At 37.8% G+C, this 27978-nt stretch overlaps 2 protein-coding genes across 7 annotated transcripts in view; one reads left to right on the plus strand and one right to left on the minus strand.

The window, feature by feature from the left end:
- PP2D1 (protein phosphatase 2C like domain containing 1) overlaps positions 1-26492 on the plus strand; it is a 35628-nt gene extending 9136 nt beyond the window's left edge. For 3 of the 4 annotated variants that reach the window (XM_075143430.1, XM_075143431.1, XM_075143432.1), the window contains exons 2-3: positions 3872-4896; positions 8353-9605. In XM_075143430.1, the coding sequence (XP_074999531.1) occupies positions 3872-4896; positions 8353-9605 (2278 nt within the window). Of the gene's footprint in view, positions 1-3871; positions 4897-8352; positions 9606-26376 lie in introns of those variants that run through there. The other variant, XR_012672635.1, reaches the window with a different exon arrangement.
- Positions 194-27978, minus strand: RAB5A (RAB5A, member RAS oncogene family). Of its 3 annotated transcripts, none has more exons than XR_012672636.1 (7): positions 27663-27954; positions 21206-21456; positions 17378-17529; positions 16279-16401; positions 14288-14381; positions 2883-11282; positions 194-849 (listed from the first exon to the last, which is right to left on the minus strand). XR_012672636.1 is itself a non-coding variant. In XM_075143436.1 (7 exons), exons 3-7 carry the CDS (start codon positions 21366-21368, stop codon positions 11167-11169), a joined length of 648 nt encoding a protein of 215 aa, XP_074999537.1. In that variant the 5' UTR covers positions 21369-21456; positions 27090-27178; positions 27663-27926; the 3' UTR covers positions 9792-11166. The 3 variants fall into 3 exon arrangements, 2 of the variants coding, with proteins under 2 accessions (XP_074999537.1, XP_074999538.1); XM_075143436.1 differs by lacking the exon at positions 194-849 and adding an exon at positions 27090-27178 and having other exon boundaries at positions 9792-11282; positions 27663-27926; XM_075143437.1 differs by lacking the exon at positions 194-849 and having other exon boundaries at positions 9792-11282; positions 27937-27978.

The raw sequence follows: 27978 nt of genomic DNA on the forward strand, positions 1-27978 counted from the left end.
TATCCTTTAACCCGACAGAAAAAACTTGTGAGCCTGTATCTGTTCTTGATGAGGGAAATGCAAGGAGAGAAGGAAATACAGACTAATCATTTTTACTTCATAAAGAGATCAACGAAGGAGGTTTTCCTTTTTTATTTCATTTTTACAAGGTTTTCAGCTATTAACATAAGCAGTGTATGCACACTATAAAAAATTAACATCAGGGCTGCCCTTTTAATAATTATAAGCAAAATGATTGCAACCAAAGAGTTATAGCATATCTTGTTATTCTACATGAATGATTATGTAGATTATCCTGGTTATTCACACATTGTAATAAAGTGGGACTGTTTTAGTGCTCTGAAATTGTGATTTGTTAGTGCTTACACCCACCTACAGAGATACAAACATCTGTAAAGTATGTGAGCCTTAAGAATTAAGTTTATTGAGGTCAAACTAACATTTTGTTGAGATTTCTCAATTTCCTGTCTCTAAGCCAAGGGGCTTTTATATACTAAAGGTAAAATGGGTTCATATTTAAAAGGCTGACAAAAGCAGCTTACCAGATTTTCATACAGGAAATATTAGTCCTAGCTTTTCTCAGGCCTGAATGCATCATCACGATGACAGCAGTGAAAAGGCTTGTGCAATCTCCCAGTCTCAAATTCAAACTATGCAGAATAAAGGAAAAGGGATCTGCGCAAGCATATATTTTCCGGTTATTTTAATCACATGCCTCCTTACGTTGCCCCACTAAAGTGGTGCAGCATTTCTAGAGGAGGCTGATGCTCACCTCTTGTGGAGAGATGAACTTTCCCATAAACTGGTCCTGCAACAGATTGAGAGCTGTAGCCACCTGCAAGCTCACCTCTGCAAGGACAAGGTATACTACAGTGTCATAAGGAGTTTTTAAATGGCTCTGCTAATATTTTAGCCAGTATCACTTTCCACAGAAGAGATTTTCTTTTAAAAAATTTATAACTGATCTACCTCAGCTGATCAGAGGCACTTGATTCTTTAAGACGTATTAATTGGAGCTGGACAAGGTTGGGGCTTTGTCTTTTAACGCTCCTGTAATTTTCAAGCAGCTGAAGGAATTTTGTCAAACAACTGTCAGCACAGGAGAAAAGTGCATGCCATGAAAAACAAATCATGGAAACACTTAACCCAGAGGTGATGGACAGAAACAGTGTGAGAGAAGAAAACGTACTTCCCGGCTGAAATCCTGGAAGAGACAACACTTACAAAATAGTTCCTTTAAGGTGTGGCTGTATCAAGTTTAAAGAGAGAGCCCCAGAAAATGGATGAGGTTGAAGCAGGATGAAATTACTAAAGGCTACTCTTGTAATGGGGCTGCAGGACTCTACCGCTGCTAAACCACTGCTGTTTGCCCTGGTGGTGGATTAACAGTGGTAACAGTTTTAAACTGAAAGAGGGTAGATTTAGGTGAGATATTAGGAAGACAATCTTTACTGTGAGGGTGGTGAGACTCTGGAACAGGTGGCCCAGAGAAGTTGTGGATGCCCCCTCCCTGGAAGTGTTCCAGGCCAGGTTCAGGGGGCTTTGAGCAACCTGATCCAGTGGAAGGTGTCCCTGCAGGGGGGTTGGAACTAGGTGATCTTTAAGGTCCCTTCCAACTGAAACCATTCTATGATTCTAACAAAGGTTAACTGAAAGCCAGAAATCTCAAAAGAGAGAATAAAAATATATAATAAATGCATTCTTGTCCAATTTCTCATCCCTACACACACAAATACTAAACACTAAATAAAATAAACACAATGAACTTAAATGTAAACACTATGTTTTCATACTTAGTAGACAGATCATGTGTAGGGTGGCAAGCTGAGCTTCTCACATGGTGTCAGGATTTTGTATGTTATTACGGTGTTTGTACATGTATGTTATGTGCTGATCTAGGGGGAGAGGATGTTATGCAAGCAGCTGTAAGGTTTAGCTGTACACCACATTACGGGACACGGTAGCCATTCAAACAACCAATAAGCAATATTGATACTTACATGGTTTCTTACTTATTTCAGATTATAGGCAGAATTATTAGTGCTGCTACCAATAGGGTTACCTCACGTTTTCAGTAACTTAAAACTCTGCCAGATATTAACTGTTCATACTGAAATTTTCCAAGCCTGAAGCAGAATAATTTGAAAGTTTCTGGTAATATGATTTAGCTGTTTCTGAGAATATGATTTGAAAAATATGTTGTTTTGCATGTATTAAACCGAAGTTCCAATAACTATTATATAGAGAATCTCTAAGATTGTCAGGTTTTAAACTAGGGCTTGGAAATTTGGCCGAGATGGCATCAGTGGTGCACCTTTTGTCATTCTTGTAAATTTACCCAAATCAGAGCAAGTTACAATATTTAAAAAGAAGCATCAGTTTGCCAGTGGAGACACACTGGTGTGTAGGTGCTGAATTTGGGCAGTGCCCCCTGCACCGGCTGGCCTCTACTAGGGAGCACCTTGCTAGGACTTACTCTACAGCTCTGACTCTTGGGTTTGCAGCACCAGGTGCCAGATCTAACAATAGTCTCATATTTTGTCCTGGCACTCAGTGCTCCCTTTGCTAATAACAGGAGAAGGCTGCCGGTGTCTTTTTATGCACATATCCCCATCACTAGCAGCAGGAGCAGTGTTTCCAACTAGATATTCAAGAGAATGTCTATGCAGGAGCACAGAAAGTCCCAGGACTCAGGAGGCAAGACAGCATCGAGGAAGGAGACTGAGGACAGACGGACTGGTCTGAAGAGGAGGGGGAGACTGGAGCAAGAAGCTGAAGTGGGAGAAAGGAGGTGCATGGGGACGGGAGGAAGAGATTAGCTTCGGCTGGGGAACAGGCAGAGAGGTTTGTGCTGACTAGACCCTACGATGTCCTTGCAGTACCTGGCCTCGATTCCACATTTTCAGCCGCGTTGCTCTTCCACGAGCTCTGTTGCGAAGTGCGTCTCTCCTTCCATCCTGATGGCTGGAGAATATAGAGGGCGCGTGCTGCTGCTCGCAGGTCTCGCAGCTCAAGGAGCAGGGGTGTTTCCCACAGACCTAAAAGCTCAAACACTGCTTGGCCCATTTGATAATACTTTTGTTCTTCATTATGCTTTCTTGATTTAGAAACTGACACATTCAAAATCCGTCCTACATTAAAGAAACATGAACATTGCAAAATCTAGCTCTTGTAGCAAGAAAAACAATAAGAGTATTGTCCACATAAATGTAATTTATCTTCTGTGTGCCTAAATACAATGGTATAAAATAATTTAATCTTTTTCCAGTTGACTCCTAAAGTCCTCACAACTAAAACTGATGGCAATAAGAGTGAGATTTGATTAAAGAGATACACCAATGCTTCTGGCCCTGTTTCGTATTTCCCATGCCAGATTGGTAGATTTTATTTTATCTTAATCTTGAATATGACCCCCCCCCCCCCCCCCCCCAAGTAGGAATTACGCTCCACTACCATGTCTGGAAAGTGATCAATAGATACAGAAAAGCTGATGAGGAACTATGTCATATTTACAGTTCTAACAGTGTGAAGGCACAGGGCTATGCACTGAATCACAAGGAGGAAACAACTGACTGAAACCTCACTAGGTACAAGAATAATCTAAATTGTGTCGTGAACTCTGTATTTCCAAACTTTTCACTTCTTGAATTTGCTGTATCACTGATTTTTAACATAGTTATTAGTTACAATTTTTATATAATCTCACATGGGTTTCCTAGTTTCTTGACCATGCATGCATTAGTACACAATGATGCAATTTTTTTTTTTTTTAAGAGAGTTTATAAGAGAGTAAGAACAAGGCTTAGGTAAATGTAGTGTTACCTAAAATATTGAAATATGAAAACTCTTAACATATTCAACTCCTTTATAGAATGACATTGGAGGAAAAATCTCAGGACAAAACAAACCCACCTGATTTTGAACTTTCCAGAGATGAGGAAGATCACCTGGGGAAGGTTACAATTGCACCTGAGAACAACAATTCCAAGCGCATTTCAGTTTTTTGCTCTGCATGTCAACAAACAATATATCCATACCACGTTCTTCATCATAAAAAAACCCACAAAGCCCTAACTTTGCTGGGCTTTGATAGCCCACAAACAAAGACTGACAACAAAACACTGTTGGCTCAGAGACAGAAACTAATTTCAAAATTGACCAAGATTCCTAAATATTCTGAGACACATAGGCAGAAGATTGATTATTCATTTGAATTCCTTATGGATAATCACACTCCTACATCATATTGTGATCTTGCTAATGTTAACAATCCTAGTACTCTTACGAAAGTAAATAATTCCTTAATAAAAGCATTATCAATTTGCCAAGATAAAAATTCCACATGGCAGGGAGACATGGAAGACAGATTTATAGTGCTCAACAACTATGGAAATAGGTCAGACACATGTTTTCTGGGGTTAGTTGATGGCTCTCATGGTGTGACAGCTGCAGAAACAGTTGCAGCAGAGCTTCCACTTCTATTTCTTGACCAGCTTGCTCAAGCGGATTCCTCCTACAAAAAGAGTGAGGATGAACAGCAAATTCTAGATTCTTTTGACACAGTAATCAAGGCAGATTACAGGGAAAAGGAGAAGATTTTCTCTGATAAACCAGGCAACGACAAGACCAACAAGACCAATACTTACGAATGGATTCACAAAGCATATGCCAAGTCCTTTTGGAGAATGGATAGACTTTTACGACTGGGAAGGAATGAGGTTTCCAAAGTTCGCTGGAGTGGCTGTTCAGTGGTTACCTGTTTGGTGGAAAGAATCCGCAGTGAAGAGGCAGATGGCATTGAGGAAGAAGAACGAAAACATTCTGAAAACAACACGCATAGTCCATTAGCCAGGACAGCCAAAGGTGTTGCTGGGTTACTGCACATTGCTAATATAGGTATGTACATTCCACACCAGGATTTTTTTTTTTCTCCTCCCAATAAAAAGAGAAAAAATAAGCTAATCTAGAGATAGGTTGGCAGTAGATATCTAGAGATAAAAACCAGCAATTCCTTTAACTTGACAATGTGAAGACGACATGATAAATTCCGTTGCAACTGATACTGGTATCAGACAGTAAGTATTAAGCTTATTAGATAAGTAGGTTCAATATGATATTTGATTTAAAGCAGTAAAGTCAATTTACTAACGTGAAAGACACAGTTAGGAAGCATTCCATAATACCCAAGTGACCTCTGTAAGAGTAGTAAGGCTTTTTTTTTTTTTTAAATCAAGAGGTTTAAGGTGTCATCATTTTAGGGCAGGCAATCACAAATCTTCTGATTTTAGATCCGATAAATCCTTTGTGTCAATGAAACATGCTTAAGATACTCTTTTTCTTAATTTGTTTTATTGAGACTAAGTGCCACCACATTTTGCTACCAGCAAACTGAAAACACGATCTGTGGGGATCATCTGAATTATTAATTTCTAAAATAGGAATTGGTTGTTATTTACTGTTGTTATGGAAGATCTATTTGGACCTGTTTCCTTATGAAGTAGAACCCTGCTCTGCCTTTCTATAGCATAGAAAATCAGTTATTACTTACAATCAGAAACACTGATACATTCCTAATGCTTCTCCACCCAGCCCTGCTGCAGAAAACACTGGATAAAGCTCTTGCAGTTCTTAGCAACTCATTGTATCTTCCCACTTGATGATTTGAGTTACCAGTTAAGTTCTCTTATGTACATAAGACAACCGTAAGATTACAACCAAGACGCTTGCTTTTCCATAAAGGAGTACACAAGCAGAATTATATAAAAAAAACTGTTGGGTGAATAGTTTCAAATGGATTTGTGTCTACAGTTATATTCTCTAGTGTCTTCCAGTCTCTGCTTGAAGCACATGTCCAGCACTATAATACTTTTCTATCACTCTCCCCAGCATTAGTAAGGAGTGTGCTAACACTGCAACTTTCCATCAACAGGGGCACTCTTTCCTCCTCAAATGAGTGTACTCACAAAACTTGTAAGACTGCTTCGTATTTCTTCATATGAAACTTGACTGAAATTAATCAAGAGGGTCAAAGATCAGCAGGGAAAAGGAAAACCATTTGAGAGGCCTCATTTTTTTCAGGAGGCAAAAAAAAATTATCATATTCCACATTCAGAAAAACTGATCCCAGATAAAAAAAAAAAAAAGAATGTTTTTGCTTAAAAATAATACGCAATCCTCTGCCAGTCTGAGGAACAACTTCAACATGCACTGACACTGAACTAAGTAACTGGTCTGTTCCTCTGCCTCCTCTCCTCCATTCTCCTGCCGTACTTTCTCTACCTCAAACAAGCATTTTCGCAGCTACCTGAACTTTACTATTACAGGTATCAAAACTGATAGTTTAGTGCTAGCTCAGATATTCTTTCAGGAGATGCAGCCACATCTTTAATGGAATACAGTATTAACTCACATAAGGGTTGTAATGTTTTTGTTTGCATTTGTTTTCACCTTATTAGGGGAGAAACCCATTTTTATTACAATGAGCTTGAGAGGTGAATGAAGGTAAGAAAATTTGGTAGAGAATTCAACCAACTTAAGTTTTCTGGTTCTAGTTACCTGTCTCCATCCTTTCCTCTGAGATGAGGTTTTATGCAATTAAAAATACTGTAAACTCAAGCTCTGCTAATGAGTTAAGGCTTGAATTGATCAGAGATACTTTAAGCCTTTTATCATTAAAGTCCATTTGAACCATTGCTAAATACACATTTATTTAATCTAACACATTTAATTTTCCACCGAACATATCACATCAAAGAAAAAGATTTGCACAACATTAAGCTTCATTTTCCCCCCAGGAATGTGTCCTTACAGAAGTACAGACATGTTCCTTCATCACCAGGTGAGCAACTAAGAGGACAGTCAGATATGCGGAGCAGGAGATGGTGGCATTGGCCAGCTTTGTCTTCTTCGTTTAATCCCACATTGACAGGTCAGCTAGTTTTTGTTGATTCTTTTGCCCTGTCTCTGGTTTGCAGACAAGAGTCTTGCATCCAAAAGCAACTAGATTTTACTCTTTTTTGCAGTCAAATTGTTCCACATGGGTTATATTATGCCCTTTGTTAGGCTTACAGATGGTGGTCTTACTCCGAGGGTTCAAAGGAAATTTTAGACAATCTTGTAGCTCTCCATGGAAATCAGAGGAAGGAGGAGGGAGCAAGCACAAGGAAACATTCACACAGTGTAACTTAAGGCATCTACATTGTATAATCAATAAAAAAGGTGCACCCTTCAGTTTGATATTCTGAATCACCTTCTAGAGAACTCTGCCTTCACAGACTACACTTAGCTGTTTCCTACACTAGACAATGTCAATACTGTCCAAGAAATACAACTACCATATAAGCAGTGCCTACTTACAAACACTTTTCAGAAAACCTAGTCTAGCCAGATGATATTAAAAATACAATATAAGTGTACACACTGCAGCCAGCTTAGAGTCCGGAAAGCTACCATCCCACTCAAGTTCCTTCTGTAAGACATCACTTTTGCCCTTATGTCAACACATGGGAGCAGACCAATAACCTCCTCTAACACAAAAAATGGTATTCTCCCAGCATAGCCATAGAGGATCTCAAACAATACATCACTTTGTTTCAGAGCTGCTTTCCTTTATGCTCTGCATTCAAGTCTGACAAGACTAGTCACCTGCAGTGTTGCAATTTCTAACATTTTTCATTCTCACCCTGCAGATTTCAAAAGTGTTGAGGGAAAGGTAAAATACCTATTCCTACTAAAGGAAAGAAGTCAGTCCTCAACCTCTCACAATGACTGTGAGAACTCTTGCTCTCTTGGGTCCCTTAACCAAGGAAGAGATTTAAGGCACCACAGTAGTAAACTGTAAATTCTAAATGATGTCCAAACTATTTTCAGGTACTAGAAATTTTATACTGCTAAAAACAGTCTGAACCTGAAACTTCTTGATGAGTCCATTCAGCCATAATATTTTGAAAGCACACACTCTCCTCGGGGGGGGAAAGAAAAAAGAGTATTTAAGAAAAATATGCACTCTTGCTTAAAGCCAGTCAAGGTGCAACATTTCTATCAGATGCACTTTAAGCTGAATGAAATGTCATTTAAGACTCCTCATAAGAGTTTAGTTGCAGTCAGAAGAATAAAGTTCTGGAATGGTCTTCTGAATAATGGGAGGGGAAAAAAAAAACACAGAAAACTTTGCTGTAAAACAGAACCAGATTAATTGATGGACATATTGTTGCCTGTGGCAGTAGATAATTGAACTATGACCTCAGTTTTTTTCCCAGTCCTTCGCAAAAGGCTGTTAATCTAACAGCAGTAGCTTAAAAAAAAAAACATCAGTATGCTACAATTCAAAATAGTATCTTATTTCAATTTTAGGTAATGCACATGCAGTCTTATGTAAAAATGGAAAAAGTCACTGCCTCTCAAAAGAGCACAGCACTTCTAATGTAAGCGAGAGAAAACGCATACTTCAGAATGGTGGAAACATCAGCACTAATGAACCAGATGGATTAGTAGAGGGGTACCTGAGAACTACAAGGGGTCTTGGACATCACGGAGATCCAGTACTGAAAAGATCTGTTATACCTGTACCTCATACTATATCTGTCCCCATTGATGACACTTGTCAGTTTCTTATTTTAGCTTCCAATGGACTTTGGGAGGTTTTGGATTACAATGAAGTACTTGCATTAACTCTAACAACATTCACTCATTATGTGAGAATGTACGAATGTGTTCAACAAAACGGGACTTCTCTGTGTAAGTGTCAGTATTTGATGCCCCTCACTGAAGACAACTTAAATGACTCAAAGGCTGCTAAAGATCTGCAAGATGGAATAGAGATACTGTATTCCAATAAAGACATTTTTCTCACTGACTCAAAAGGCAACCTGAAACAAAATAAGCCAAAATATTCTAGGAGGAATTATTTGCAAAGTGAAGATGGAGTTCCTAAGGAAACTGATGAGCACAAAAATCAAGCTGATCCAGGACTGTCTCTTTTCAGTAACAATGAAGTAAATTCACAGAACAGAGATATAAAACAGGCTGATTCTAGCACACAAAGTGGCTCTGAAGAACTGAAACAGTTTGAGGACAGAAAAGTTTACCTATGTAACAACCTTCAGCCACACCCACAGACTGCAGAGCAAGAAGAAACAGACACTGGTAATTTCTGTGCAACAGGTCCAAGTCGCACCCATAAACAGCTGCGAGAGAATGTACTGGCAATATGGTCTAAAGACATGAAACAGCCCCCAAAAGATACAAAAGCATGCCTATCTAATTATGACTCAGGTCCACAACTGGCAGAAAAAACGGACTCCAAGATATTTTGTAACAAACCTGCAAGTTACGCTGGTCAAGAATTGCTAAAGACTGTATCACCAGTGGGTTCTAAACCACCACCACTGTTTGAAGAGGATACAAAAACATACCCGTCCAATTGCGAATCACAAACTGCAGGAAGAGGCAGAGTCACCTCTGAGACACTCTACAACAACGCAGCAAGCTACATTAGTGAACAACTGGTAAAGACTGCATTAGCTGCAGGTTCAAGAGATAACATTACTATTTTGATTGTACTTCTAAATGGATGCGATAAGATACCCAATTACCTCAACATTTAAAAATTTATCATAGGATAACTGGAGTGCCACAGTACATATAGTACAAGCTTATATTTAGCTGTGTCATGAATTTACTTCTAATCATCTTAAATGCTGACCCACATAGTGAATCAGACATCTTGTCTGGAACTGTGCAAATGCAATAAACCCTTCTGAAACTCTCAATAAGAAACAGTAATCATAATCTTTTTTTTTTTAAACCACTTTATTCAAACCTGAGCACCTCAATATAAAACTAAACACTGGTGAACTGTCATTTTCCTTGCTAAACCCAGATTACTGCAAATTTAAAATCTGCACAAGTAAGTTTCTGCTATCAGTTCAACATTTAAATAGACTAATTCATCTCTTCTGACACACTTGGTAGATTTCATATAATGAAAATAACTAAAAGAATTAGTGCAATATACTGGACAGATCAAAATAAAATGTACTTTGGAAAACAAAGTTGCAAAGTTCATTACTGACAGACAGCAGTACTTATGTTACAGATACAGGAGCATCATTTATTACTGTTCTAGCCGTGAAGGAAGAACTTAGAACCCCCTTTGATTAGAGAGGAAAAAAGTTAGCTTTAAGTAACTGTACATTCTGTATACCTTTAAGCAACTCTTAAATATTACAGAAAGTATTAAACAAAAGTAGACTACAATGCAGAGTACCTATTTACAGTACATTAATATCCAAATTTAAAATCAAGTTGGATGTACATAATCGTTAGTGCACTATTTTTTTCCTTAGGGGAAAAACATAAACTGTAATGGCCAGCAATGATCAAAACCAAGAAAGAAGTCACAGACACCGAGTTTGTTGTGGTTTTACTTGAAGAGCTCTTACAGTTTGCAGAGAAAAAAAAAATCCTAAGTTGTAAAGTTGAATTTACTGGTCTGTACCCTCTGAACAGATTAGAAATGAAGTTAAACTTGATTTATCACTAATTCCTTTAGATAGCTAACTGGGTTGATATAATTTACATACAGTGTACCAACTAAAACTCCACTTTCCTGTAAGCACAGGGTTCTTAAAATTGTTAATGCAAGTATTATTTGTAATTAAATTATTAAACTATGGAATGTATAACTAAACAGTAGATACCTGCAGAAACAACTGGTTGCATCAATACTGTGAATACATTTAAGTAATTTTAGATGCTGTTTCTAAAAAGGTTTTAAAGCACAATTGAGAATTATGAAAAGTCCCAATTCTATTTATTATAACAGTAATCAGTATTGAGGCTACAGGAACTGGCCAATTAGGTCCACGGAAAGTAGTTCTTCTACACCCCTAATGGTAAGTGATTTTTAAAACCTTTCAACTGAAGGAAGTTTATTCCGCTTCCATCTCTCCTCTACTGCTGAAACATTACAGCCAGTGGTGGATACATGCATGTTAAAATTTTAGATCAAAAAAACCCAAAACTCTGTATCATGAACTTGACTATTATCATAAGTCTCTTCGCTGTTTGGAAGCTGTACTGGGCCAGGTTAAGCACTCCAATTCCATGGTTATTAACAGTTAGGAAGCAGAAGAATATTCAGAACAGTTTAAAGCAATTGGTGTTTTAGTTACTACAACATTGACTCTTGGGTGGTTGCGTGGGTTCAGTAAGGTCTACTCCTCTTCCTCTGGCAGAGTTGGCTCCTGCATTCTGTGGTTCATTCTTAGGCAATTTTTTTGCTACAAAATCAACAAGAAGTAAGAGTTAAAACTGAGATTATACTGAAATTAAATCACCTGAGCACACAAACAGCCAACACTTTATTACTCTATAAGCATATCAATATAATCACTATAAAATCTGATTTGATTCAGTGTGTTGGTAATAAAAGTAGTTAAGACATTTAACTTCTTAATGATTAACTACCTTACCAATGATTTTCAAAAGTGAAATACATTAGTAATTGAGCAGTAAAATGTATCTGCACAGGTATGCTATGCCAGTACATGATGGCTCTCATGGGAATCCACCTACACAGAACAGGCTTTAAGATCGGGACATTAGTGCTAAAAGCTACAGAAACATTGAAAAGGCACAAAACAGACAGAAATGGGTCAAACTACTGCCCAGCTATCTAGCCAGAATAAGTATTTGCATACAACATATAAAATGGCCCTCAGCACTAGATCAAGTCTCTCCTCTTTTTTTCAAGCTGTCTCTTCTCTCCAGCTCTTATGAGTCAATTGACTGTGATAATTTCTTTGTTGTCCTTGTAGCTCCAGGATACCTCCTTGGTGCTGACATGAAAAACAAGGCTGACAAGTGTTACCCTTCTGAGCAGTACCTCCTCCTAACAATTTTCTGACGGAGAGAAAGCTAAATACTACATAAAAGGACTTCTGTGGGGCTGTCTCACCCATGTTAGCAGGACCCAACAGACATCCCTGTTCTACAGTTTGGCTGCATGCTTCGACTCCAAAGTAATTACTTTGGCCAGTAACTTTTAAAGAACAACTTTTCCTAAAAGGAATGAAATGCAAGTATAACAGCCAGAAAACCAGCAGAGTACAAATCAACAAGCTGTGTTGCGGTGCTACATAATCTCAGGGTGCTAGGTAATCTCATCTAGGCTCCCTTTCCCACAAAAGGTTGGACCAGATGATCTTTTGAGGTCCCTTCCAACTTAGGCTGTTCTGCGATGCTGTGATAGAAACCAAGAGTTCACGTGATACTAAGCTGCTGAGACAGTACAAAGGGACAAACTACCAGCAGAATAATGCCTTCAGAGCACTGTCGTTTTGGATTCTAGATACATTCTAGAACTATAAATTAACATGAATTTTAACTGGAAGTTCTGAAAGAGCTCTAAAACAGTCAATTTACAAGCAGCTGTAGCTTGCATCCCTCAATTCTGTCCATGTTGTCATTTTTCATTTTCTCCCATTTTTGAAGATCATATGTACACATGGTCCTGAGAACTGCATTCATGTTGTGCAAAAGGCTATTCTGAGTTCCATGCAATGCTTATATCCTCGTCAAGATTTCCTTTCAAGGTCCATTGCTACAGAGATCTTGTTCTGATGCACTGACAAAGCTGAATTTCAACCACTGATGTGAAAAAATACTCACATGGACAACCAACCTCGCAGACAAAATACCCAGGTACTAACTGGGCATTGTTTTCTCAAATTTACTTTGTATACTTTACTAAAATATGGAGAAGTAAGAATTACTGTAGATATAAGAAATTACCAAAAAAATTATCAGATTTTGGGTATTAATTTTTTTTTTAAACAAGATGCAAACTGCACTTTTAAACAAATTAATTTTAAAATTTCACCAGAACAGTGCAATTGAGCATTTCTGTATCATTAAATGCAGGCCTATCTTGAGCATCTATGAGAAAAATACACTTTCCACTCACACAGTTATGTGGTTCCCCCCCCCCAAGTATCTATAGTTAATATGAAACAAGTACTTGTTATAAAGTGTTGCTATAGTGATAATTTAATTTGCATCTGCTGGAAGTTTGAACCACACCACAAATTACCTTCTGCTTTGCTGACTTGGAAAGCAGAAGATAAGAGCTCTTTAGAAACATTTAATTTTGATAGCAACGCTGTTTTTCACAAAATGAAGTGGGATAGAGAGGTCACTGTAGTGCAAAATACAAAACAGATTTAATAAGGTTATTTGACACTATACATTACTATCCTCCAGTAACAGAGCCACTACTGGGATTAAGGTGATTACTAAATAGGTTGGTGACCAACCTAAAAATGGATGCTTTTTCCTCAACTTTCAAAATTTTATTAATAATGAAATACAATTTTGTGTCTATCAATGGAATTAACAAAGTTTCTTAGTAATTTATATTTACTATTACATGTTAGCATCTTTACAGAAATGCCTAAAATTATGTCAGGGCTAAAAATATATTAGTAAATTTACTTTTTACATGAAGTGTCCTTTACTTATAGTTGGACATTGAATTTAAGCACACACTGTCATCTTTGGCACAACTTTTGGATTTCAGATAGCTCGCGTTTGGAATTCAAACAAAATTTTAACACAAAAGCATATTTAGCAAATATTTTGTTTAGACTAAAATGACTTGACTTTTTTTTTAAGCAAGTCCATTATCATTCTCCCATTTCGACTTGTTTCCAGCTTCAACTACCACTGTCTCATAAAAGGTACATTATTGCAGGTTCTGCATCTATCCAAAGCAGTATGGAATCGGCTGCAAACAACATACCATCAAAAGGCACACATTTATACACTTTCACTTACATTCTTACACTAATTTGATTAACAAATGCCAAGTGCATCTTACAGTTAAGAAAAGCTGTGTAAAGCTTTTTATGGTTACCTATTCCATGGGAAAGGTCGTTTTTTGTATATAACAACTAAAGCTTAATTTTGCTTGAACTTGAGGCACTACAAGTTTTCATAATGGAATCAAAACAGGTACATGGAACTTGCTGGCAGAATTCAAAAGTAACCTAGCTTAGCTATTCCAAGTTAATCCAAGTGTTTTGGTTCTTGACAGAAAACCTATGCAACTGTGCTTCAAGTAAGTTTATCTGACTTCTTAACACCAAAAAGGATCTGAAATGGGCTAAGGAAACTTCAGTGTGAGAAACAGTTTAGGTGAAACAAAGATCTTGGATTAGGAAGATTGTGATTGTATGTATCTCGTGAAAACAACTCCCTTAAATTCTCAGTTTGTTCATAAACTCACCAATTGCCATGAATATTTCGTTTACGTTCATAGATGTTTTGGCAGACGTCTCCATGAACAATAAGCTGTTATCATCTGCATAAGCCTGTGCTTCCTGAAAGTTAAAATAAAAATGCAGTACTTCATTTAAAAAAACAAAACAAAAACCCAAAACCAAAAAACCACATTAATTACACATTGTACTTTTATTGCTAGTAAGGAACAATTTCTATACCATTTTGAAAGAAAGTTTGTTGAAACACTCATGTGACAACGCGTTATTCATCAGCTATGAAGAGGTCACAATACCATCAAGCAGTTAAAAGTTTAGAAATGCAATCTTAAAAATCCTTACTCGTCTTAAAAACATCTAGATGGAAAAGTCTCAGGCAAAACTAAATAATAAATAAAAATATTTATTAAAAAAGACAACTCTGATCCACAAGACTAGCTGTGACAGCAAGAATGAATAAGCTCCAGAAAGTGCCATCAAATGTCAGAAAGTCTATTACTACTTTGGAAAGAAGACAGTTTGTGAACTATCTCGCATCTTTCAACCATTGAGGCAGATGGATCAGAACAGTTCCATTATCCTGACAGAAATTCACAATTATAAAACAAATAAGCAGTATTAAATATCTTGCCACATTATCTCCCTTTTCAGTCTGAATTTTGATCTGAAATACACTGTTTATAAGAGGTTTCCTATTTTTGCTACTTCCTGTTAGCCAATTCAACTGAGAATCCCCAGCTTCTTATGATTATGTAACTGCCTTTGCATTTGATAGGGAATCTGCAAAAAGGCAAACTATAGAATACCTATGATGAAAAAAATAATCTGCAGCATTCTATATTCATTTAAGTGACATCTGCTAAGATCTAGGTAACTATATCCGAAATAACAGATTAACAAATACATAGAAATCTAAAATGTGCTTTCCAATGAGAAAGGATTGTCAAGCCTGCAAGGAACCCATAAATCCACATTAACAAAAAACTGAACATTTGAAAAATATTAAGATTGTAATTGCACAAAAAATAGTAAAGGTAGTTATACTTTGGTAATTAAACTTGATTAAGTTTATGACTGCACACATATGAAATTTTTGTTAAATACCACAGTTTTTCACAAAATACCAAGGTCTTCCCTCACACAGCTTATGTTACAATTGATATGGAAGTATAAAATTAGAAAACAAAGTTGTTGAATTCTGGCAGAAAAATACCTAACACGCTGCTAACCTTCATAGTCCAACTCCTATAGTTACAAAAGGTTTCATTACTATACACAGCAGTATGTCACACAGTGGCAGATTAAATACAGATTAAAACCGTAAGAGACTAATGAAATGACTAATAAATATGATCTTAATTTAAATTCAATCAATCATGAATGGACCAGAACCACCTGCAGTAAGTTTTATTTGCTTTGGAAGCTATTTTCTGATGACTTAGTTAAATTTTCTAGAAGATAAAATATAGCAGTGAGACCACAGATATATCCACTAAACCAAAAAGAATGCTATGAAAAGCACAATTAAAACTTCAACGCTGCTTCAACAGTATAGCCTAAGCAAGTTAAGTACATCAATCAGTTTTGTACCATACGATAATCAAAATTCTCCTGCTGAAAAGCCAGAGAGAATGGTTTGCACTTGACAGTTACTGCTGTGTCATCCATTGAAACTCTAGTTACTGGTAATTTTGGATAGGGGACAGGAAGAGGTCACACCAAAGAACAGAAATTCAATTAGCCTTAAAGATATGCAAGTATATCAGTTATTCCTCAAAGTCAAACTTAATTATTCAAAGAAATCTATTGCTACATGCCACTTGTACAGAAATAGATTTTTCAGTAGTATGTCTAATTTAATTAGTTGCAGTTGACGTTTATATTTAACAGCATGACCTCTATAACAACTGGTTGGGCTATGCATATAAGCTCCTTGTAGGTTTATTTACTTTCTATTCCAACAAAATGCTATTTCTATAAACAGAAGTTATGTACATACCTGGAAATCCACAGCTCTTTTGTTAGCTAGATCAGCTTTGTTTCCTGCTAAAGCTATTACAATGTTAGGACTTGCTTGTCGCTGAAGTTCTTTGACCCAATTTTTCGCTCTGGCAAAGGATTCCTGTTAATGATTGCAAAATGATGCAACTGAGTTTTACCATCCTTTTGTACTCACCTATTATCCCAATCTCTGTTATCTATACTTCAAGCAAAAGGCCAACGTAAGGCTGCTACCTTTGTCCAAAAGCACATTCCAACTTGCCAACTGAGCTTTTAAAATGAAACATTCCTACCTTAGTTCTCAAATGTGCTTAGTTGGGATAATGCTGAAAAAAGTAAGTAAAAACAGGATGATCTTTATGTAGACAAAGTAAGGAAAGAAGTGGTTAAGAGAGAAAATGGAAATTTTAATTTCTCCTCTAGAAGAATCAAGTTTATGAACAGCTATATTGAAAGGGTCTCAAAACACTTTCTAATTACTGAGCACTGTTCATTATGGTACAGGGTTTTTAGGTTTTCTGAGGGTTTTGGGTTTTAAGTCTCATTTTACCAAAAACAAGTGAAGCTTATCTGATCTAAGTTCAAATAAAAAGAAATCAAATAACCCTAGGTTTTTGTCTCAATGGCTTGTGCTACCTTTACAATCCTTTCCTGTAACTTGCAATAATACAATATTAAAATAATGTCTTTCACTATCAGAAATAAACTGCCACCAGCAACGTGGTGAGAGTAACAGCTCAATTTTGGTGAACTGATTTAAACGTGGGTTTGAAACACTTCTACAACTGAATTTGCTTTCTTTCTCTCTCTTTTTTTTAATACAATAAAAAAAACCTAGAAATGGTCTTTTGGCAAGAAAAGTTTACAGTTACAATTTAACATTACATAGTCCAATATGAAATAAGCAGCCTCATCTAGTTGAAGATGTCCCTGCCCATGGCAGGGGGGTTGGACTAATGACCTTTAAAGGTCCCTTCCAATCCAAACCATTCTGTGATTCTATGATTCACACAAGTCAGTGAGAAAAACTAAGGAAAGATCAAGGCAAGACTGCTACCTTCCAAATCCCCCTTGTGCCTCCCTAATATAGTACTTACCTCATTTGTAATGTCGTATACCACTATAGCTGCTTGCGCTCCTCTGTAGTACATGGGTGCTAAACTGTGGTACCGCTCTTGCCCAGCTGTATCCCAAATTTCAAATTTTACCGTTGTATCATCAAGACATACAGTCTGGGTTAGAAAAGCAGCTACAAAAAAGATAGAGGTGCTGAAACCAGAAGGCTGCTTATATCTCTATATTCATATAAAATTATGTTCACAGAGAGCAAATATGATTTCCTTAAACAATTCAAGCCTATTATTAAAATATAGCACGTTTGAAGCAAGCGTTAGCTGATAGACCGTAACTCTGATCAACACAGAACAGTTATTTAAACAACCAGCCTTTCCTCAAGTTAAAGACATAAGAAAGCAATAATTGGAAAGAATGCCCTTTTTCTTTGTAATAGTGAATATGAGTAACCACAAACCTTCTCTTAAGTCTTCTAGATACATTTCATCCTGCTTCAACAGACTATCCACAGTACCAATAATAGGATCCCATCATGCTATAATCCAATAGTTCAGGTATTTACAGTTCTATACATCTACACTACTTGAATAGTATCTTAAAGCCTTGATTTTCAGCTCCTGACAACTCCACCTTAGCTAATGGTTATGGAAGAAAGAATCACTTCTCAAAAGTTCTTGTTCTTAAAGCAGCCATATTTTTGACTTTGCAAGTGACCTCAAGAATTAATTTCAGCATAATTTTGACAGCCTGCAGTTTCAGGGAAACTTGCATCCATTGCCACTACAGCTGAATGCATTACCATAAATAATGGTCTTCTAATTACAGAAAACAGTAAGTAACCCATTCCAAGTCTTCAAACAGTTACTCCTAGAAAAGACTTTCCATTCAGATTAAGGTACATATTAGAAATGTGGAGGTGAGTCCCCACACAATATAGAAACCCATATTACAAAACTAAGCTAGAATCTCAAGAATTTCTTGGGGGGAAAAGAAACACAACTGAAAAGCAAGATTTCCTTCTACTGGGTTCTTTTAGCCCTTTGAGTTTTAACTCAGCCATCTGTTCTACCTTAGCTATTGAAGTTTAAAAATAAGCACACAACTATTACAGTGGTCTGACGAACTGTCTTGATTACCTGCTTTACAGTCATGTTGTTTGCCCAGTTATAGTACATACACAGCAGAAAATGCAACAATTCCAAGAATTTAGATGAATCCAGCATAAATGCTTGGAGTTGTTTTTCCAGTCATGACAGACGTTTAGTGAAATACTGGCTTGCCCTTGCTCCTTCCACAAACAAACAAAAAAATTTTAAAGACCTTCTGCTTGATGAAACGCTAAGGGAAGCCCTCTACTTGGCTGAACTGGGGACTCTCATCACTAAGCATACTGACAGATTGTGGCCAATTTAAATCAAACATCTAAAGAGGCACTGATCCATAACCCTTGCGTACCTGTGATGTTACCCTGTCCCACACACTCCAAGACATCATAGGCTATGAATCATTCCAAAACTGCTGCAACTTTAAACTCATTATAGTAAACCAAAGGCAAGTCAATCTTGCTTTATAAAGGACACTGTAACTACCCTATAGAAGCTGACTAGTTAAGTGGTCAGGTGTTCTGCTTCAGGGGTATTAGCATCCATCACAGATGAGCAGGCAGGTTGGAGAAGGTAAAGGCTTTGATGTTCCAATGTTAAATCACCATAAATCTCTCTAAATGCTAAATATCCAAGCACTGGTAAAACAGGCTCCTCTTGGTAACTCCCTAAGCAGCCCAGAACCAAAACAAAGAGGAAAAAACACACATCCTGCATCAGACTAAGGGCTTCCTCCTCAGAACCAGATCAATATTATATTTCTCCAAGGCAGAGACAAGATGCTAAACAAGAGTTCTTACAGACATTATTCTCTTCAACAGAAGAATGTACCTACACTCCATAAATGAAGGGATGTACTCAGGAAAAGAATTAAAACAAGGGTTTTATTCTATGACATCCTCTTGTTTTTGTTGAAAGGAACATTTCAGCCACCATAAAATGCCAGTTAATTTCTGCAAACAAGGCAACTTTCTTCTATCTTGCAAGGCCATAGTAAATTGACAGTTAATCAGCTGTGTTAATTATCTGAAAGCCTATCATCCTTAACAGCCATACTTTTGTCTTAAGCAACTAGCAGGCATTGCCACACTAGTCTGAAGTGGCAAAGTCTTAGTAATCAAACACACCACCACTAACCAACATGTCTGCCTTGAACTGCACTCTCTTTCAGATGTTTTTATTCAGATCCACAATGCACATAAGCTGCTCTTTGTTAAAAGGCCCTTCTGTATACAAAGAAAATTATGCCTTAGGCAACTACAAGCTACAGAGTTAGACAGCTTTCTCTTCTATAGAAAACTTTTTCTGAATCCCAACATTGCTACATTTAATCTCTCTCAACTGTATTATATGGCATTTCCTTGTTCTTATTTTATATAGAAAAGGCACAAGTTAATAGAAAGATTACACTAAACTCTATATATCTGAACTTGAACTTAAGCTCTTGTTTAACCCTTGTATAGATTTTAGACAGTGTAAAGGGTTTGGGTTATCCCTAATTCTACCCAGACACTAAAACAAGAAAAAACAAAAAGGAGGTTAAATGAATTGGAGATTGCTGAAATTGAATTTCACCTAATTTTAAGAGTGTTTTTTTAACTAAAAACCACATTGATATTGGGAAGTTAATTCACTATAGATCTTTGAGAACGCTCTCCATATTACCACATAGCTGTATCAGATCATACAGAAACCTTTCACACTAGCCCTTATCTTAAAGCCATTATAAAACGCACAAAGCCAAAAGTGAGCATTAGTAAGACTGCTGAAGAAGGAAAAAAATGTTTCTCCATTTATGCTGACAGATATACAAAATAAACACATATAGCAGCTAGAAATAGGTTAAAAAAACGATGCAATGAAATTCAGCTTGTATTTATTTTTGTAAGCTTTGTAGATTTTTTACATTTCAACAACTGTTCATGTGTAAAGACATATACAGACCACTGAAAGGGCTTCACATAAATACTACAACGAAACAGACCGATTCATGCAAGCAGCGACAGGGACTACTAGAGAATATTTATCAATCCATAAAATCCATATTTTGTTTAAGACTGTATGCCGTTAGGTAGTTTTAGGATAAGTTCAAATTTATCCAAGGAGCTCAAAGCACAAACAGCTTCAGCATACGATATAACAGAAGAAATGTGCCGGTTGGGGTGGGGTAAAATCTGTTCACAGTTAAACAGATATTTTTTTTTTTTTTAATTCTAGTAGCCAGCACCTGTTTTGTTTGAAGTCACAAAATGTAAAAACAGCACATTAAATTCTCTGATTACTAACAAGGAAAGGTATATCCAGAAAAGTAGCAAGTTCTCCCAAATCAAAAGCAAAGCCAGGATGCGTAAATGACAACACAACCTTTTTGGAAGATGCAGCACTTAGTTTTCATAGAAACTAAGTTCTTAATTCTTATTAAGGAGTTATTTCATGCTTAAGCATACAGCACAATTAAAACAGCCACACATCCACCCACAAACAAAATGTAACATCAAGCCCAGTTTTCAAAACTATGCAGTTCAAGTACACATTTGGTTTCTCCACTTGAGATGGATGTTTGCTACAGCCTTGTAACAACTACAACTTTTAGCTTAGAAAGTTATAGTTCTCAATTAGAGACACAGGGCTCAGATTTGATCCTTGCTGTCAACGACCCATTCTAGAAGCGCCATTACATTCAAGGTTGTCAAGGGCAAGGGCAATATAAACTCAATGTGAAACAAATTAACAGGACAATTTTCTCACCTCCAATTGTGCTTTCTTGAAACTCGTGAAACTGTCCTTTTACAAAACGAAGCACCAAACTTGATTTGCCAACTGCAGACTCTCCTAAAAGTACTAGTTTGAACTGGCAAATTTTATTTCCAGCATTTGGCCCATTGGGTCTTGTTGCTCCTCGATTAGCCATGCCCAAATTAGAAAGAAGTCCTTTGTATCAAGCTCTTGAAAGCAAGTTCCAGGATTCAGATCTCAGTGGTGCTTCTGCCAGTAACAACCTGGTTATGAAAAGACAGTGGGTGATATTAAATTTACAAATGAAGTAAGAAAGAAGTCTAATTCACTAATGCAACATGGATTACATATAACTTGTCTTAATATTTACCAAAGCCAACAGTCCAGAGTAAATCGCTGTTAAGATGTCAAATATAGACAAAATCTATGACAAATGAGCCAGTTATCTTCTGCAATACCTCATTTTCCCATTAGAGATTCAAATTAGGACATTAAAATCCAATTAAGTTTCTTGCTTGCAAGATTTCAGTCTCTTATTTCTTAACATATCAAGATTGAAGTTTAACACAATAGATTCAGACTTTCACATTACTGGTAAAATATCAAGTGACAAGAAATAATAATTTTTTCTATAATTTTGCTATTGCTAAGCAATATTCTGAAGTCAGCACCGCTAAAGGACACTAAAAAAATTGAGCAAATTGGGAAAACTCAATCACCACATCAAATTCTTTGCAAGTATACTTCATCAATTCACTTCTATCATGTGTATCAGAAGCAACTCCCTTAATTAAAAGTACAGAAGATCTTGACGTACAAATCATTAATACCTTCTCTAGTTAACAACTATACTTTGAGAAGCAAAAATACAAAGCCTTCCACATGTACAAAAATGGACTGTCTTGACCAGTAAGAATTCCAGATCATTTTGTGCAAGCCACCAGAGAACTATTCTAAGATGATGAATTGCTATTTCCAATACTGACACATGTCCTAGCAGATCAATCTTCACAATAGAGATCTCTCTTAGGAACAAGTATGAACAGTGTATTCCTTAGTATACCTACTCTTCTTTCAAACTCCTTAAAAAAAAAATCACAATATTTATTCATATGGACAGGGAAGCCTTTAGACTCTGCTGGTATCACTTCTGAGTCTAAGATTTATGCTTTTACACACTTAACAGTAGAGATTAAATCTTTTTGCAGGTAGGCATTGCTGTAAGAAAACCTGGAATAATAATTTTCTATATTATCTTTCCTCCCTGTTCTCAAAACAAAATTCCAAGTGAGTCCACAGGAAATATACCTAAGCAATGGTCACTGAGCTCTCAGTGAGAGAAACAACTGCTTCTGTATTTCTGCTAAAAAAAAAACCCCCAAACCAGAAAAAAACCCAAAACCAGAAAAAAACCCTTTGTCCTTAGGTTTGTCCTAACTTTGTCCTACTTGAGTTGATTATTTACTTGAACTGTGCACACTTTGTGGGGATACAGCTGTTCTAGCATCTAGAATGCAAGCAGGTTAGTTTAGAGCACATCCTCCTAATGCAAAAATGGCTTTAATACCTATGTTGCAAAAAGGTAAGCAAACATACTACTTTCAAATGACTTCTTGCTCTTTCTTCCTTATGGTAAAGTAACTACATTTTAAACCAAGCAGTAGTCTTTAGCCATCTTCGCATTTCAAACCACTTACACATATATCAGGCACTTGAGCATTCCAGTTTGCTATGCACCTAGCTCAGACACTAAGCCTTCATCCTCCTTCCTAACTCTCCCTTTTGCAAACTCCTGAAGAATCTTCATTTCTGGAAAGTGCTTCTAACACTCTAGCAGAACCCCATCCTCCACTAAGATACTCCCTTACAAAATAATTTCCATGCAATAAATGAAAAAGAAATCTTAGCATTATTTATTCACTAACATAAAACTTGAAAAACTGGTGTTTTACTTCTCATTGTAAACAGAACTTGAATATAGGTCTTAGGAAAAAAAAAATTTTCAACATCTTAAAGACACTCCTATTTGCTCATGTTGCTCCTTTTCCCACACCTCTCAAAATAATTTAGCTTCTTCCAGGTAGGATATTCCAACCCTGTATTCATCCCTGTCTGTCCTGAGTTTGTGTCCTGTTTGACTATTATGATATCCTTAAATCAACAGATTTTTTTTTTATTTTAGTTGCACAACATGATCTAATAAACATCAAATTTTAGATGTTCTTACAAACATGTGAAAGTGTACCACAGTGAAAGAATGTTTCTATGAAGCAAAAAAAGCCCCTGTACATCCCACCACCGTTATTATTAAGTACCATGATAATTACATACTAAAATTCTTATGCATTAAATTAATTTTGGTCGAATATTTCAGAATACAGGAATGGATCCAGTTATTTTAAAAATACCAGCCCTTTCATCCTTACAGCATAGAACAATTCATGCACAGCTGGTGTGTTGGTTCTCAGGCAAGACTCTTCCCCCCAACAAGTGCTGCTGAAATACACTTCAGAAGTTGTGGAGCAATTTGGATAAAAATGGATCTGTGACAACAGTTAATCTCTCCCTAATTATACTACAAGAGAGAAAGCAGCAAGGCATAGTCAAAATATAGGTAGCTCAGAATACTGTTAGCCATTTGTTTATCTTTTCCTTTGGAAAAGTAATGAAGACAATTAAGTTATTTCTGTTTTAAAATGAAATACATCTGTTTGCTGTAGCATTCTAGTGTGCTTGGATAACCATGAAATAATTTAAAACCCTTTAATCTTAATTCATCCCATGTTTTTCTAGACTCTGCACCATTAATAAAGATGTAAGGACTACATCCAATGACCATGCGAGTTAGTACTCTTTGGAGCAAGCGACTTCTAGATGACACTCAGCGAGGAAATCAACCCACTACTCTGGTTACTTGCTATGACTACTTTTTTGCTTGCTGTTACCCATACTGAGAGCAAAAGGAGGTATGACAGAAAAACAGGCAAGACTGACTTAAATCGCATACTATCTATTTGTTTCAACCAGCCATTTACAGCTTTTAGTTATTCAGATTTATAGCACTTACAAACCAATAATTACTACCCCTTGCAAAACTCCTTCAGAACCCAAAGCTGAAACACGTTGTCAAGAAAAATACCTAATTCAATTTTTATAGATGTCCAAGCTACAGAAGCTGTAGTTATCAGAGAACTGTAAATATAGCAAAGTTTACACTCTTATAACACCCCTCCCCCACTCACCAGAAATCATTCTAGACACTCAGATATCATGTGCAAAAATAACCAGCTGTCAAGCTGATAGAGATCACACTACCTGAGAGGAAGGCCACGAAGTCCCAGAAACATACTGCAAACATCATTCATTCAATAGTCACATCAATATATCCAAGAACTTAATAATAAAACCTACTACAGTCATACCACCCACTTTTTAACAGCTCAGGATAAAAAAAAAAATGCAAGACTGAAAACCTGATAGAGCACATCCAGATGATTTTGATATATTAAAAAAGTCACTAACACCTTCTGTAAGTGTATATGGAAATCATCACCTTTTGAAGTTTCAGACAATACTGAAACTGTTCAGTAAATTCACAACATGGCAGCATACAAACATGAAAAACAAGGAAAAGATTTTCTTAATATGAAGAGAAGGAGTACTACAGTTTGACATAGCCATTACAGGATGGTTTTGGCCTGTTCTTTCACATTTGTGTGCTGAACATAGTGCCTCACAAGGATTTAAAAGTAGATTTCAATGCAACAGACCCTATGCACGCTCCAAGCCTTAGGTCACATTCATTCGCCAATTCCTTAAGTCATCTGTAAAATATTAGCCTTGAGAACCGAAAACAAAGCACCACACAAGACAGGAATACTACATTCAGTACCCTACACACATGCTGCAAATTCAAGTCTTTTTTGACAAATCACTTTCAAGACAATTCTGAACACTAACTTCAAGGGCTTAGCAGCCATACTTATTTTTCACCCTTAGCTTTGGTGAAAATTTCCAGAAGACCCACTAACATCCCCTCCCCCCAATTTTTGTATGCTAAGCAAACTTTGTAATCAGTATGTTTGGAACATGTGAAGAAAGAAAACCCTGATAAGACATTTTCATTCACCTACACAAAAGCAAGCACAAAACTGTTTGACTTGAACCAAGCTCTTAAACTTAATAGGTATGGAAGTTATGCAAGGGAATTACTTATATAAAAATCTGCTGAGGAAAATACTATGGAAGTTTCTTAGATGGATGGCTTCATGGATAGAAATGAGGGAGACTTTCTTACTTTTATGGAGTTAAATGTGAGAACTCCATCATATATGAAAAAGCAAAGCCCATTTTGCAGTCTTGGGCACTACAAACACATAGGTCCTTCTGATAAGTAGGAACTTTCACTCTTCTCGTGAATATCCCCCAAAGGCACAGCAGCTCCATGCTGAAATGCCAGAACAACAAAGTTTGCTGTTTGAGCATATTATTAGGATGGTACTCCAGCTAATACTACCGAGTAATTTACCAGATGTTGGGTATTCTCATCACTCAAGAAGGGAAATTTATGGGCTGCTAAAGAGTCTTTATGAGTTTATGAGTTTTACTTAAGAAAGAGTCAAATATTTTAATAGATCACCACACAAATTTTATTATGTTTGAGTCTGTGTACAAAATACCAGCAGTCCTAGCCAATACCTACAAACTCACAATTTAATGGCATAATTCACAGTCATGTAGGCGTTCAGATCAGTGCCTATTTTAAACTACAAGAAAGCTAATACAGAAGTATCAAAATAACACTAGTGACAAAAGCCAGCCCACTGAAAAGATTAAGACAGCTAACACCGTTCCTACAATGAATGTGATTAAGTGCATTATCAAATACAAAGACCACAACAAAAATTCACGATAAATTTAAAACTAGATCATTCCACCACTTTTACATTTCAGAGCAAATGACAGTGTTTCTTACCATGAACATACTTACTACTGTAGTAATTACTAATAAACTTTTTCACACTTCATGAACAGAGAAAGATCATACAATGCTGAGGTTGTAATCATTATGTACTTTAAATTTGTTTATACTGGACTATCTTGAATGTTTTAAAAAGCAGTATCTAAAAAGCCTTATTTATTAGGCATTCCTACTAACCAAGTTTTTTGTTATTCCCTTCCAGGTTTGGCAGAATTAGTGCGGCATCTTACTGCAGCGTTCAAGACAGTGATATGTACAACTATCAAAATGTTCGTCACGTGTAAGCCAGTTGATATTGAAACATAATGAGATAGTAAGTTAAGCAAGTGAATCAACACATTCACTGCAAAAAAATCACAGCATTCCAATTAAAGACAATAACAATCTCATAAGCTCATATGAATGATGTATAGTATCAATTGCTTTCAGATAAACTGGTTTATCATAGAGGAAATGTAAATAATGATGACTGTACTATCATTGTCTCTAGCCACCTCACTTCAGTCAACGTCTACCTTTTTCCTGACATTTGTTATTACACAATAACAATGCACATGTGCAGTCTAGCCTGCCTGCAACTCTGAAAAGTCACCACCAAATTGGAAGAAACAAAGATGCCATGCTTTTTATTTGGTCTGAACATTACGTGGAAGAAGCTGATTAATTTCAGCTGCTTAATTAGCTGTTCAGCCTCTCTTTTCCATCCCCAGGCTCTGAAAGAGGCATAAGGTGTGTGCGGGCGAAAAATCATTGAAAATGTTGAGAGAATAGCCTTTCATGGCCCTATTGTTTGGAACATTTTCATAGTTCTTAAACAATTCAGCTCTCCTCTAAAACATAAGAGGGCGTAAGTTTCTTCCTCCACCATACTCTAGCTTTATGTCTAGTTCCAATTAAGTCTTATGTTGAGCACACCCAGTATACTAGGCCTGTCGTGATCCCCCGGATGGCGACGCGTTGGCTGAGTATTTTACTTCCCACCTTATTCACCGTCCCTCCTCCAGCTGCAAGTGAAAGGGAAAGCGAGGGATCCTTCACCCAGCCTCCCCTGCCATATCTCACAAGCAACTCGGAGGGAACCGCGGCCTTGTAGCTGGATCCAGACAGCGATAACTCACTGCAGGAGAGCCCGCACGCAAGGAAGGATCCCCGCTCTCCCCTTCTCGCTGCGGTCCCGGGCCCAGCCCCTCCAACCCCCGACGCCACCACCACCTCCCCTCCCCCGCGGCTCCCTTCCAGGCAGAGGAATAAGGGGAAGTGGGAAAATCGGGGGCGCCATTTTGAGACGGGAAGGGAGAGACCAGCCTCTCTTCCCCGCCCGCCGGGCTGCCCACCTCGGCAGCCCGCACCACGGCCCAGTGTTCCCGCGGCGCCCGGCGGCGGCGCCCGGGCCGGCAGGAGCCCGAACAGCAGACGCCCCCTTCTCCCCCACCCCTCGCCGCCGGGGCCCCACCGAGCGCGGCCCCCGCCCCGTTAGCGCCTCCTCACCTGGCCCGGCCGCGGCGGCCACGCGCGGGGGGAGGGGGAGCCGGGGGAGCCGGGCGGCGGCGCAGCGACGTCCGTCCGTCCGTGGGGGCTGGCGGGTGAGCCGGGGCAGGGTGGGTGGAGGAGGGAGAAGAGGGGAGGCGGCTCCTCGGCGGGGCGCGGGAGAGGGGTGGGGGCGAGGGGCGGGGGCGCAGCCGTGCCTCACCCAGCCCGCCGCCGACTTCCGCCGCCGCCTCTGCCCCGACCAAAACACACTCACACACACACACACACGTACTTCCGCCGCCGCCGCCACGTCACGGCCCGCACGCGGCATGCG

Source organism: Calonectris borealis, chromosome 2 (assembly GCF_964195595.1).
Source record: "Calonectris borealis chromosome 2, bCalBor7.hap1.2, whole genome shotgun sequence".
Classification (NCBI taxonomy): domain Eukaryota; kingdom Metazoa; phylum Chordata; class Aves; order Procellariiformes; family Procellariidae; genus Calonectris; species Calonectris borealis.